Raw genomic sequence first — 12,988 nt, 5'->3', positions numbered from 1 at the left:
AGACGCTCAATGCAGGAGCTGCCGTGACAAGCTCTGGCCATTTACAAAGAAATAGCACTGTGGACCTGGCGCCCACAAAGCAACACTCAGCTTCCCCTAAGTGGGACACAGGCCCCACCACCACCTCAGAGCGACAGCCCACCAAGTCACAGCCAACGCTGCCAAGACCCCATGGCACTAAATGTGCTCACTGCCCAGCCCAGCCCAGCTCAGAAACAGTCACTGTGGGCACCAGGTAATGATGTCAGGCAGCAACGCCTGGCTTCCTCTCCCTAGCAACTAGCCTCCTTGGAGTTTCTTCAGCCCAGGAACACAACTTGCTTTATAGCCAGGTGGAAACATTTTACACTTTAACCAAATGTTTGTGAAGCGTTTTCCCGTGCCTCATCTCATTTGATTCTCACAGAAGTCCTGGAGTAGGTATATAGGAGATTCGGTGGAATCCTATTTTCTTCTCATTAGCCAGAAAACAGAGATTTAGAAAGTTTAGAAACTTGACCCGAATGAAAAGCAGTAAGAAATGGTGGACCTTGAGAACAACTTCATGTTTTCTCACTGCACAGAATATAGTCAAACACTGCTGCAATTAAATATTTTACCCTTTGTTCTCCCTGTGGGATCTACAATAATGATCTGCTTCGTGTTGATAATTACTGTTGTGTTGTTGACAACTGCCTGAAAGAGAAGTTGGGGTGCTTCATTGGGCTGGAAAAAGTTTAGCTATATCAGAAAGCAGGTCTAATTAAGCAAGTTTATCCTATCTAATAAAAGAGAAAAATGGTAATTGGCGTACGACGATACCCTTTTCATTGGCTAATCAGGGCTATATGCAAATTAACTGCCAACTAAGATTGGCAGTTAACTGCCAACAAGATGGCGGTTAATTTGCATATGTAGGCACAATGCAGGGAGGCGAAAGGGAAAGCAGGAAGAAGCCCCCTGCCACTGACAGTGATCGGAAACCCAGGGGGGAGCTAAGAGCTGGGGGGCAGGGCAAAGGCGGCCCTGGGGCCACCTTTGCCCTGCCCCCCAGCCATGATCGGAGAATCAGGTGCCTTTTCCGCCCTGGCCAGTGATAGCAGGAAGTAGGGGGGGAGCCAGCGATGGGAGCTGGGCACGGTCGAAGCTGGCAGTCCCGGGAGCTAAGGGTCCCTTGCCTGGGCCTAAAGCGAAGCCCACGATCGCGGGGCTGCTGCCGCTGCGGGTCCCCACTGCCCGGGCCGGATGCAACCACGGGGAGCTGGGGGTCCCCTGCCCATGCCTGACACCTCTGCTGGAGGCCTCAGGCCTGGTCAAGGGGCCGATCCGGTGATTGGTGATCGGAGGGTGATGAGGGTCAACTCCTCTGGCCGAGGCATCAGGCCTGGGTGGGGGGCGGAGCCAGGGATTGGGGGGATATGATGGTCCCCTTGCCCAGGCCTGAAGCTTGGGTCCGAGGCGTCAGGCTTGGGCGGGGGGTGGAGCCAGCGATCAGAGGGAGATGGGGGTCCCCTGCCCAGGCATGATTCCTGGGCCAGAGGCCTCAGGCCTGGGTGGGGGCCAGAGCCAATGATCGTGGGGAGATGGGGGTCCCCTGTCCAAGCCTGACACCTCTGGCGGAGGCGTCAGGCCTGGGCAAGGGGCCGATCCTGCGATTGGAGGGTGATGGGGGTCAACGCCTGAGGGCTCCCAGTATGTGAGAGGGGACAGGCTGGGCTGAGGGACACTCCCCCCCCCACACACACACACCCAGTGCACGAATTTCATGCACCAGGCCCCTAGTTCTATATATATAAAAGGCTAAGTTAACTCGCACATGCATGATACAAATAAAGCTCTCACTGTGGCCAATCGCACATGTGTGTTTCGATCTGTCATTGTTAATCGTGAGTTTGGTTGACACTTCTATTATAGAGAAAGGGTGATTAGTGATATTAAAATATTTCTTCTAATTAATTTCCTTTCAATGTGCAAGAATTTGTGCACCGGGACACTAGTCTCCTTATAAAAAGGTTGGTCCTTTACTCCAAACATGTCAAACTTGTGGCCCACGGGCCATATGCGGCCCACAACAAATATTTCTGCGGCCCAGCCAATATAAGGGTATGTAAGAAACATTTTAATAAAAATGTCCTAACTTAATTTTTATGATATCCTGTTATACATAATTATTAATAATGAACTATTATTAATTAACAACGTTCGCTAATGACTGATTACTATATTTGTATTGCATTCAATTCCCTTATGTGCCTTATGCACAGGTGCAGCATTTTTCTCCACTAATACTAGCAGCGAATATTTTAGCAGCGGATTGCCATGTCATTAGTCTTGGACTGACTTTTTTGGTGTACGCAACAGGAAGTATTTTCCTTTTGGAGAACAAGAAAAATAGGTTTATTTGCATTACACTTATTAATTTGTGCAGTTATGCAGTGTCTGGTAAGTTAATGTTCAAGAAAAATATTAATTTTTATTAAAATAGTCTATTATTTTATGTTAACAATTACTCATTTATTTCAGCCCTTTGTATTCAGCATGTCTCTATTGAAATAAACCTATGTTTCTATGAAAATTTAAGCTTTTGTTTTTTTGCAGCCCATATAAACTTAAACCTTGTTTATTTGGCCCGCCCTATCCTTTGAGTTTGACATGCTTGTTCTACACCCTACTATCTCTTCTGAAGACTTACCTCCTCCCTCCCACCCTCCCTCCCTCCCTCCCTCCCTCCCTCCTTCCCTCCCACACACTCTTTTTCTTTCTTTCTTTCTTTCTTTCTTTCTTTCTTTCTTTCTTTCTTTCTTTCTTTCTTTCTTTCTTTCTTTCTTTCTTTCCTTCCTTCCTTCCTTCCTTCCTTCCTTCCTTCCTTCCTTCCTTCCTTCCTTCCTTCCTTCCTTCCTTTCTTTCTTTCTTTCTTTCTTTCTCTTTCTGTAATATGGACAGGCTGAGAATTTTCTAAATCTTTATGTTCTGGTTCCTTTTTGCTTAGCAATTCCTTGCTCAATTCATTTCTCTGTTCTTACATTTTACTATAAGCAGTCAGGAGGAACCAAGCTGCTCCTCCAACACTTCTCAGTTAAATATCCACTCTTATCAGTCACAAGTTCTACTTTCCACAAAACACTAGAACATAAATACAGTTTGGCCAAGTTCTCTGCCAGCTGATAGCAAGGACTGCATTTTCTCCACTGTCCAGTAACATGTTCCTCATTTCTGCTTGAGACGCCCCCATCAGAATCACCCTTAACAGTCACATTTCTACCAACATTCTGCATACGATCCTTTATGTATTCTCTACAATTCCCCTCTTTTCTTTCTGAACTCTCACCACAATCTTCTTTAAAATCCCTTCATGGCAATATCAGCATTTTCTAACATGCCCTTCAAAACTCTTCCAGCCTCTACCCATCAGCCAGTTTCAAAGCTACCACCACATTTGTAGGCATTTGTTATAGCAGTGCCCCACTCTCAGTACCAAGAGAGTGCTGTTTTAGTCACCTCCTAATAGCATTACACTGGGATCAGGGTCTAAACATGCATACTTGGTAGAGGACACATACATTCAGTACGTAACACCACCTAAAGTCTCTTCCACTCTAATCTCCATAAACACTTGTCTCTTATGTCATATATCTTACTTACTTGAAAGAGAAGGATTTTTGTCTTATTTTATTCACTGTATTATCCCTAGAGCATACAGCTGAAGTCAACCTATGGTTGTTAAGTAAATGAATAAGCGAATATTGGACTAGCAGTCAGGTGATGTATGCTATGCTACCAACTCCCATTAACAAGTGGTGGGTTTTTGAGAATGAATTTAATCTCTCTGGATATTAACTGTTTTCATCTATAAAGTAAGAGTGCTAAGAAATCATAAGGTTAGATAATTCTATGATTAATGATATGGTACATAATCAGAGAATCACAATTACGGCTACACAATAATCATACAACTGTAACCTCCCCCCCGATTGTTAGTCAAATAAGAGTACCTATTTAGCATATATATACCATATGCAGAAATTTTCAATCATACCTGAGAAGTTAACTTGAGAATGTAACTCTGAGACTCATTCGATTCTGAACTGTCAGAGCCTCGGCTACTACAAAAAAATAATAAATTATTATTTTAATTTACAGAATGTTTTGGTGCCATTTTAAAATTTCAACAGTTACTTTTGCTTTATTACTTTACTGGAATGGTTGAAATAGTTCTAATTCTGATAAGAATGTTTACAAAGGTGGTGTATATGTTTGGTAGTTCTAGGCATCTTAGGGTATTAGAAGAATAATGACTGAAATTGATTGGAACAGGGGGGTTCCATCGTGTAATGGTTAGCACTCTGGACTCTGAAATTGATTGGAACAAAACAAATATAAACAAATCCCTGAATTCAAAATGATACTCTACATCTGCAAATAAACTTATTAGTCACCACTGGAGGTTACAGGGGCACTAACTCAAAGTCTGAAAATTTATAAATAAAGGGGAAGAATCAAATATTTATTCTGCCTTTTCTATAGGGCCTGTACTAAAATTAGTACCTCTTTTCTTCCAAAAACTTTCCCTTAGCACTAAATTTTGTACTTATTGTTCACTAATGTGAGTATTTATGTGACATCTTTTTAAATGTGTCAGTTCTCTGTGGGTAATTATAGCATTAAAAAATTTGAGTATGTCTTTTATGTATAGTACATAGTAGGCGCTCATTTAATATTACTTGACTAAATGAACAAGTAAAGTCTTGATGAGATCTGGCCAAAGTAATGTGCATGGGAACATTTTTTCCCACCTTTAGTCAGTATTTTCAGTTGAGACCGACAATTATATCCTAGAAATATTATAAGTAACACAGTAAAACAGCACACCAAATTACATTATTTCCACCATCTTGACTTACCTAGACTCCACTGTAATTTCTTTCAAAGAAGTATCTGAATCATCAAGGACTTTTTCCAAGTTTATATGTTTTTGCATTTCTTCTAATTCTTTTAGGCACTGATAATACTAGGGGAAAATAATAAGTGAGTTAATAATAAAATAACTTTATTTCCTAATTAAATTAATTGAATATTTATAGACTCCTGGAACAAAAGCTACTGGGACATCAACTATTAAAACACCCTGAACACTGTTGTTAGGAAATTAAAAGGAATAAACTGTCATAGTCTCATAGGCAGGTTATGTTAGCTGGTAGACTGGAGTGTTACCAAATGGACTTTACTTACCTTAGTTCGGTCTGGATCACAATAGTCCAAGAGAGAATCACAAAAATGATACCCCATTGACTCCAAATCTTTTGTGTTGAAATGAGTGCCTCGTTTATCACCTAAAACATCAATAAGTTAATCTACCCTTGAGGATGACTTAATTTTTCCTTAGCAGGTAGGCCTAAGTTATAAAACAAAGCATAAACAGAACATCTGATATGAAAGTTATAGAATACTTGGTTACCAGTGATAAACAACCTAATAATCATGTAAAGAAAAAGTTGGGTAATGATTTCAATGTTTTCATCATCAATATTTTATCAGATTCAAGATGCTTTAAAAACTAGTAAAAAATTATGTGTAGATGTCCAGCTTTCTTTTGAATTGATACATTTTCTAAAAATGTGACAATTATCTTAATATGAAGTATTGTAAGGACATGATAGATGTGACTAAAAGATTTCTTAAATGGAACTAAATTTATTTTTAGTTCAAGGAACCAAGTGCTTCCATTAAAATATAAATTGACCAAAAAAACAACAAACAAACCAATTAAAAAAACATCAGTCTATTTGCCTTACAAATAGTAAATCCACTAGAAACAGTTCTATCCTGATATTTTAAGTATGAGCACTGCTTTTTCTGAAATCATTAGTCACCTGTAAAAACAACCACCACCACCAAGCAATTAAGAATTAATTCATGAAACAACCAATTAGGTATTCTATCTGCAAGCTAAAACTTCCTATTCTTACAAAGGGAAATGAGAAATAGAGGTACATATATAGTGGTAATTTGTTTATTCATCCCATTAATAGAATTGATTAGATATCAGTAGGCATTAAGTGGGAAGAAAGTGCTCACTATTAAACTATCTACATTATTAATCTTACATTTAAAATGTCTCTGGTTTAAAACTCCAAGAGCCATGAATGAGAACACTTTGTCTTACCCAGAGTAGATCCACAAAAAGTGGCCTCCATGGTAAAGCTGTTCCTGATTCCCATTTTCCACATCACCACCCTGCCTGTTCCTTCTTTGCTCCTCTGAACATTAAACTTGCAAGCTGAGAATGAAAACTGGAAAGAAGCAAATGAACAAGACCCATCTTTTTTATGACAACAATGTCTTTCTTAGGAAGTAGAGTTGAAAACGGAAAACCAGTTGTGCAAAAGCAGTAATTCTCTCTAATACTTCAGGAGCTGCTTTTATTTCCTGACCAATGGAAATAAATCATATGTAATTCAAATATAGAAATGACATATTTACATTTCTAAGGACTACAGATTTAAATTCTAGCAATAAATTTTACTTTTTAGCTATACATAGCATATACATTCAAAACCAGTTGAATAATTCTTGATACTGATGGGTAAGATCTTATACGACTAAAAATTATAGAAGGGGCTTAAACATATTTAGGAATAAAGATTAATGTTATAGATTTTCAGAATAGAATAAAGATGCTTTATTTTCATGTGGAAGATCATTTGAAAGCTGCCTGAAAAACTGTTATATCTACAAAGTTTTTGTCATTTTATTTTTAAATTAACATATAATAAATGACTTTCTTGTGTTCCATTCTATTAATTTTTAACATATGTGTAGATGATAAGCATAGAAAAAATGCCATCACTTCTAAAAAACTCCTTTATGCTATCCTTTGCAGTTACAAGTATTTCATTTCTTTTGGAGTTACAGTAAATGGTATTGTTTTTAATTTTAGTTTCTAATTGTGAGTATATAGAAATTAAATTGTTTTTTGTGGGTTGACTGTGTATCCTATGACATTACTAAAGTCACTTGTTTTTTATGGATTGCTTTGGATTTTCTATGAAGACAACTTCTTTATTACTTCTTCCTTCCCAACCTATCTGCCTTTTATTTCTTTTTCTTGCTTTATTACACTTGTTAGAACCTCCAAGAAAAGACAAACTGAAGGGGTAAGAGTGGATATCTTGCCTATTCTTGACTTTAGGAGGAAAACAATCAGGTGTATTTTTTGTTGTTGTTTTTTTACCATTAAGTACAGTGGCAGGATAATGGGTATTTTCTTCTTCATATTTCAAATTACCGGCTACTAAACGTTCTACATAATTGCTTTCTTATGGTCAACTGTAAAACCAGGCCAAATTAATAAAAAATAAATTTACTGAATAAGGTTTTCCATTTTGCTGTCTCATGTGGACATTTGTTTAGTGAAAGTAGTTAAAATCTTAAAAAGTGCTTACTTTATCTGGACAGTTTTTGCTCATCATAAGTGGGAAGATTCGCTGCTGTAAATACAATGCTTTATTACACTTATCACTTCCGCCACAGCCATACATGAAGATGTTCTCTTTCCTGCTATGGCCATGAAGGTCACAGTATAAAATAACCTCTCGTTTCTCCATCAATCTACCGAGAAGAAAAAGGTTAAGTTACTAAATATTACCTCTGCATTTCTCTTTCATGGGTGTAACTATGGATTTATAAGTCTAACATCCAAATAAATAGAATTACCTATATACTAGCTTTCAATTTATCTTAGCTATACTGCATATTACTATTAATATACAATTTTAAATGTCTGAAATAATTTTCCATTAACCATATATAAAATACAAATGCCTTCCATTACAAAAGGACAAAATTTACCTTATTCCCAACCCTTTTTCCAAAAGGATTTGGTATGTAATTCTGACTTTTTGTTGTACACAGAAAACAGTTCTCTGCCATCTTTCTCCATTAACTCTCACATAGATATTTCTGACAGGAATACCTTCTTTCTTCATCTTTGTAAATGCAAACACTACCCCTCATCCCCAAGACTGACCTCATGTCTTATTTCCTCTCTACCTAGTCAAGACTATAGAGCTGTCCTTTTTCTGAACTCCTGTAGCACTTAATATTGGTACTATTTACTTGGCACCTGCAAAGGAAAGTTTTCATATTTTTGATATTTAATCTTGTTAAGGGCAGGGAATGCTTTAAGTCATCCAGAACAGTGCTATGTACACAAATACCCAAAATATTTGTTAAAAGTTGAGTGCCTTATGACTTGGTGCTGAAGCCAATGAATTAATCCTTGATTAATGTGCTAAATATCATTCTGAGAAAAATGGTCCTAAAGTTTGAATTGACTTTTTTCTGGTAAATTTAAATAAATAATTTAAGAAAATTATTAGATATTATTAAGAGCATAATCCTTAGCTTGTATAATTTAGGCATTCAATAAATAGTAAAGTAATAAAAAATAAGCCCGCTCACCCCTCCCCCCCCTCCCCCCCAATTGATGGCTTTCAAAAGGGAAAGAAGTGGTGGTTGTGAGGTGGTAGAATTATGGGCATTTTGGCCTTTTCTTTCTTTTTTAAAAAATATTTCTATTGATTTCAGAGAGGAAGAGAGAGGGAGAGAGAAAGAGAAACATCAATGATGAGAATCACTGATCAGCATCTCCTGCACACCTCACACTGGGGATTGAGCCTGCAACCGGGTTGTGCCCTGACCGAGAATCCGAGCTGTGACCTGGTTCATAGGTCAACACTCAACCACTGAGCCATTCGCTGGGCTGCCTTCTTTCCATAACTCTAAACTTTATACAACATTATTATATTACTTAAGTAATAAAAATTTCATATATTATTTGTTATATCTTGAAGGATAAATACCAAAATGTTAGTAATGGTCTTTATAGTAGTATGAAATGTTTTACAGTAGTCTCCCCCTTAACTTCAGGGGATATATTCCAAGACTCCAGTGGATGCCTGAAACCTCGGATAGTACCACCTCTATATGTACTATGTTTTTTCCTCTATATGCATATACTTTAGGGCATCTCTTTGGCATATTCAAATCGCCAGCATCACTACTCTTGTGCTTTGGGGCCACTATTAAAATAAGAGTGACGTGAACACAAGCACTAGATACCACCACAGTCAATGTGATAGTGAGATGGCTACTAAGTGAATAACAGGAGGGTAACATATACAGCATGGTTACGCTGGACAAAGTGGTCATTCATGTCCCAGATGATACAAGGCAAGATTTCATCATGCTACGCAGAATGGTGTGCAATTTAAGACTTACGAATTATTTATTTCTGAAACTTTCCCATTTAATGCTTTCAGACTGCAGCTGACTACGGGAAACAAACTATGTAAGTGAAATTGCAGATGGTAGACTGCTGAACTTTTATAACAAAAATATTAAAACCTAAAGCCAAAACTTTCAAAGCATAGCTTGAATTAGAAATAATATCCTTTAAACTATAGTGAAATTTCGTATTGAAGTCAGTTACAGGTATTAACTTATTGCCCCTTTCTCATTTGGTGCCCAACAAATACAAATTAATAACAGATCAACATAAAGTCACTGAACAACATTTCAAGTTTTTAGAGAACTAGATTATAAAACAAGACTATCATGTGAGATCCTTAAATATGAAATATACTGTACATTTTTAAACCAACATTTTCTCAATTTTAGTGGTCTGTTTCTTGTGAGTCAAAAGAAACCTTTACTTCTAAATAATTAATTCCCAAAGAAATGTTATTACTTCTGAAGTAAAACAAGATTTTAGGGTCTCTTATCTTATATTTGTTTAAATCATTTTAGAAACAGTTTGACTATTTCTTACTCACAGGTATTTTAATACCCTATACTAAAACCTACTCTCTCTAATTCTCATATTTTTTAAACAGCTTTTTTCTTTTTTTTATATATTTAGGAAACACTGAATACTTTTAAAGCTTTCGATGTTCCAGATTTTATCTGGGTACTTTAGTAACAATAACTTCATTTAATCCTCCCATCTATGAGGTAAGTATTATTGTTCACATTGTATAGATGATAAAATTGAGGTTTAGATTTGTTTTTAAATCCTCACCTGAGGATATTTTTCCATTGATTTTTTTAGAGAGAGTGAAAGAGAAGGGAAAGACAGAGAGAAATAGTGATGATAGAAAAACACATCTATTAGTTGCCTCCTACATACACCCTGACCACGGCTCAAGCTGGGGAGGAGCCTGCAACTGAGCTACATGCCCTTGATAGGAATCGAACCCGGGACCTTTGGTCTGTAGGCCGATGCTCTATCCACTGAGCCAAACTTGCTAGGGCTAGATTTGTTTTTAAATTGCTCAAGGTCACACAGTTAGCATATGATATAATGGGGATTCCAATCTGATGTTTATCTCCAGTTCCATACACTTAATCTAATCATTCAACAAAAATTTTAAATATTATGTGCATTTTACTGTTCTGAATTCTTTGGAAAATTTAAAGTTGTTCAATTTTTCTAGGGGCAAATAAGGATATTAATTATGAAAATTTTAAATTACTATGTAACCTGTTAATCAAAAGACTCATCATAGAGCAATATATGATCAACATTAGTGCCAGAAAGCTCTATGAGATGTAAATAACTTTCACATATAAGGGATTCAAGGATCCCAAGGTAAACATCAGTGCTACCATCAGCTTTACCAAGAAATCAAATTCGGGATATGCAAACTATTAGTTTCACGAAGCCATTATAATGTCTTAGAGTCGGTATCATTATTTAATGAAAGGTTAGTGAATCCAGTGGCACAATGCCAGAAAGCTATAGGAGCAGAGTTAGGAAGAATGGGGGAAAAATTAAGTAGGTATAGTCAAACTATCTTAAGAAAATGGAGAGTAACATGAGTGGGATTGTAGGACCAAAATTCTTACTCCCATGTTAACTAAATAAGCAGAGCGGTGATTTGAGGCTTATTTTACCTGTGGATCATGTTCCGGGTATACCAAACAGAAGGGAACAATTCCTTCAGGAGAGAGGTGTAGTTACGGTTTAAATCCCGTCCAGCTAAGGAACACCGGTAATTTCCTACAATCACACCATCGGGATTCAGCATGGGTATCACCTTGAAGATGAAAGTGTCCCGAAGCAACTGCGCATCACGTGAGTCTCCTAAAATAAAATCTAGGAAGCCTTTCATGATCCATGAGCTGTTGGTTTCTCCTGGATGTACCCTTGCAGTCAAAATCACCGCCTTTCGTTTTCTTGAGTCAGCATTCTTCAAGGGGGTAGTGATCGTTAAAATGTACACCATATTCCTAGCAATTGTGTGGCACAAGACACGTACTTTACAAAACTTCGACCGTACTGGGTCATTATTGATGCTAGAAAGGTATTCTTGCAGGTTGGTATAAGTGTACGGATAGCAGTGAGCAAAGTAGCAGGTATCATTGCTGTGTGGAAATTGAAATGTCCACGTAAGAGAGAAATAATGGCGCCCATCTTGCCCGGGGTTGTTCCTGTAATACTTGATTTGCTCTCCTATTCTCTGCCAGCCAATATTATGAGTCTTGGCCTCTTTTTCAGAATAAAACAGTGGGCGCATACCCCGGTTGTAAAGACTAGCAGGCTTGGTAAAATTGATAATAGTGAATCTGTAGACTATTCCTGCTTGGGTATTAGTGACTTGGAAATAGTACCACTGGGTGTGTTTATTTGTGAAGAGGTCAGGGCGCACAGTCAACTGGTATTCATATTCTGCCCTAATACATAAGAAAGGAAGGGGAAAAGCATATAAAAATGTAAAAATGACATTTGGTTTTAAATAAATAAGGAAAATTATTTTTACCTATTCACAGAAAGGTTTTTGGGGGGTCGGGGGGGGGGGGTAGGGGGGTTGGACAATGTTTATTTAGGCAGTATCCGAAATAGCAAGTAATTGCAAAAGATAAAAGTTTTGAAATTTCCTATCTAAATATGAAACTGTTTCTATGCTTTATTTTAAAGCCTTTTTATTATTACTGAAGAGAGCACATAAAAATGAGATTTGATAAAAATTATATTTTCACTCCATAAAAATTATGTTTCCTATACAAATGATTAAAGAGTTCTTAAACTGAGTTAAAGTCCAATATTTCTTTTTTACTTCAGATATGTATTTCTGTTTTCTATTAGATTCTAATTCTAGGGATCTGATATAACTATTACTGAGAACATTTAAAAATAAATAGACATTAATACGACCACACAGATTATAAAATTGTAAATACTTTGAGGATGATATATGATCACTATTTGTATCATCCATACTGAGTCATTGAGAATACTTATATAAAGGCTAAAATAACTTTACTGTGTATTATTTATAATATGTACATACATCAAACTTACTTGGTTAGTTGTGACTTTTTTCTTTACCAAGTAATTTCTGTTCCTCAGCACCATGCACTGTGTGTGTGTGTGTGTGTGTGTGTATGTGAGAAAGACAATTCATACTGGCATACTGAAAATGCAGAAATATGCTTACTTTAAGCATAAATATCAAAATTATTTGAACCTTTCATATCTCTAATTACCATCTATACTTCAAGGAGTTAAGTTTAGTGATGGATACTAAGAGTTTAACGTACCAAATACAGAAACTAATAAATAGTTGATGGTCTAGTTCCTCAAGTAAACATAATTAAAACCTACACTTTGACTACCTTCTGTAGATTACCACTCTCAAACCTTGCTTCAAACATCAAAGTGTTGTCACAATTATCCACAGGCTGCTTCAGGGCTGTTCGGTTGCCCCCAACTCGAGAATATACAAAGCACGGCTCTTTGTAAGCTGATGAGAGAAATAGGCCATAAAGATATCAAGCCATGTCTAAAGTATAGGCTATTCTGCATAGAGCTTGCAGCCACAGTATAAGTGTCTTACAGTATAAGAATTTTAATTTGTAAAGTAATTTGATACCAGTAATAGATTTATGTTGAAGCAAGAAAATCTAAGAGTCCTTGACAAGAAAAGCAATGCCTAAAATAGATTCATGT

General features: G+C 37.0%; 1 protein-coding gene across 7 annotated transcripts in view; it reads right to left on the bottom strand.

Moving 5' to 3' along the window:
* AGBL3 (AGBL carboxypeptidase 3) overlaps positions 1-12,988 on the bottom strand; it is an 84,496-nt gene that overhangs the window by 38,599 nt on the left and 32,909 nt on the right. For 3 of the 7 annotated variants that reach the window (XM_059711836.1, XM_059711837.1, XM_059711838.1), the window contains exons 6-12: positions 12,644-12,782; positions 10,933-11,712; positions 7,422-7,587; positions 6,143-6,269; positions 5,209-5,309; positions 4,881-4,987; positions 4,016-4,082 (exon numbers count right to left, since the gene is read on the bottom strand). In XM_059711836.1, coding sequence (XP_059567819.1) covers positions 4,016-4,082; positions 4,881-4,987; positions 5,209-5,309; positions 6,143-6,269; positions 7,422-7,587; positions 10,933-11,712; positions 12,644-12,782 — 1,487 coding nt within the window. Of the gene's footprint in view, positions 1-4,015; positions 4,083-4,880; positions 4,988-5,208; positions 5,310-6,142; positions 6,270-7,421; positions 7,588-10,932; positions 11,713-12,643; positions 12,783-12,988 lie in introns of those variants that run through there. The other 4 variants (XM_059711839.1, XM_059711845.1, XM_059711840.1 and 1 more) reach the window with 4 other exon arrangements.

The sequence above is a fragment of the Myotis daubentonii genome, chromosome 10 (genome assembly GCF_963259705.1).
Source record: "Myotis daubentonii chromosome 10, mMyoDau2.1, whole genome shotgun sequence".
NCBI lineage: Eukaryota > Metazoa > Chordata > Mammalia > Chiroptera > Vespertilionidae > Myotis > Myotis daubentonii.
This window is presented reverse-complemented; position numbering and strand designations above follow the sequence as displayed.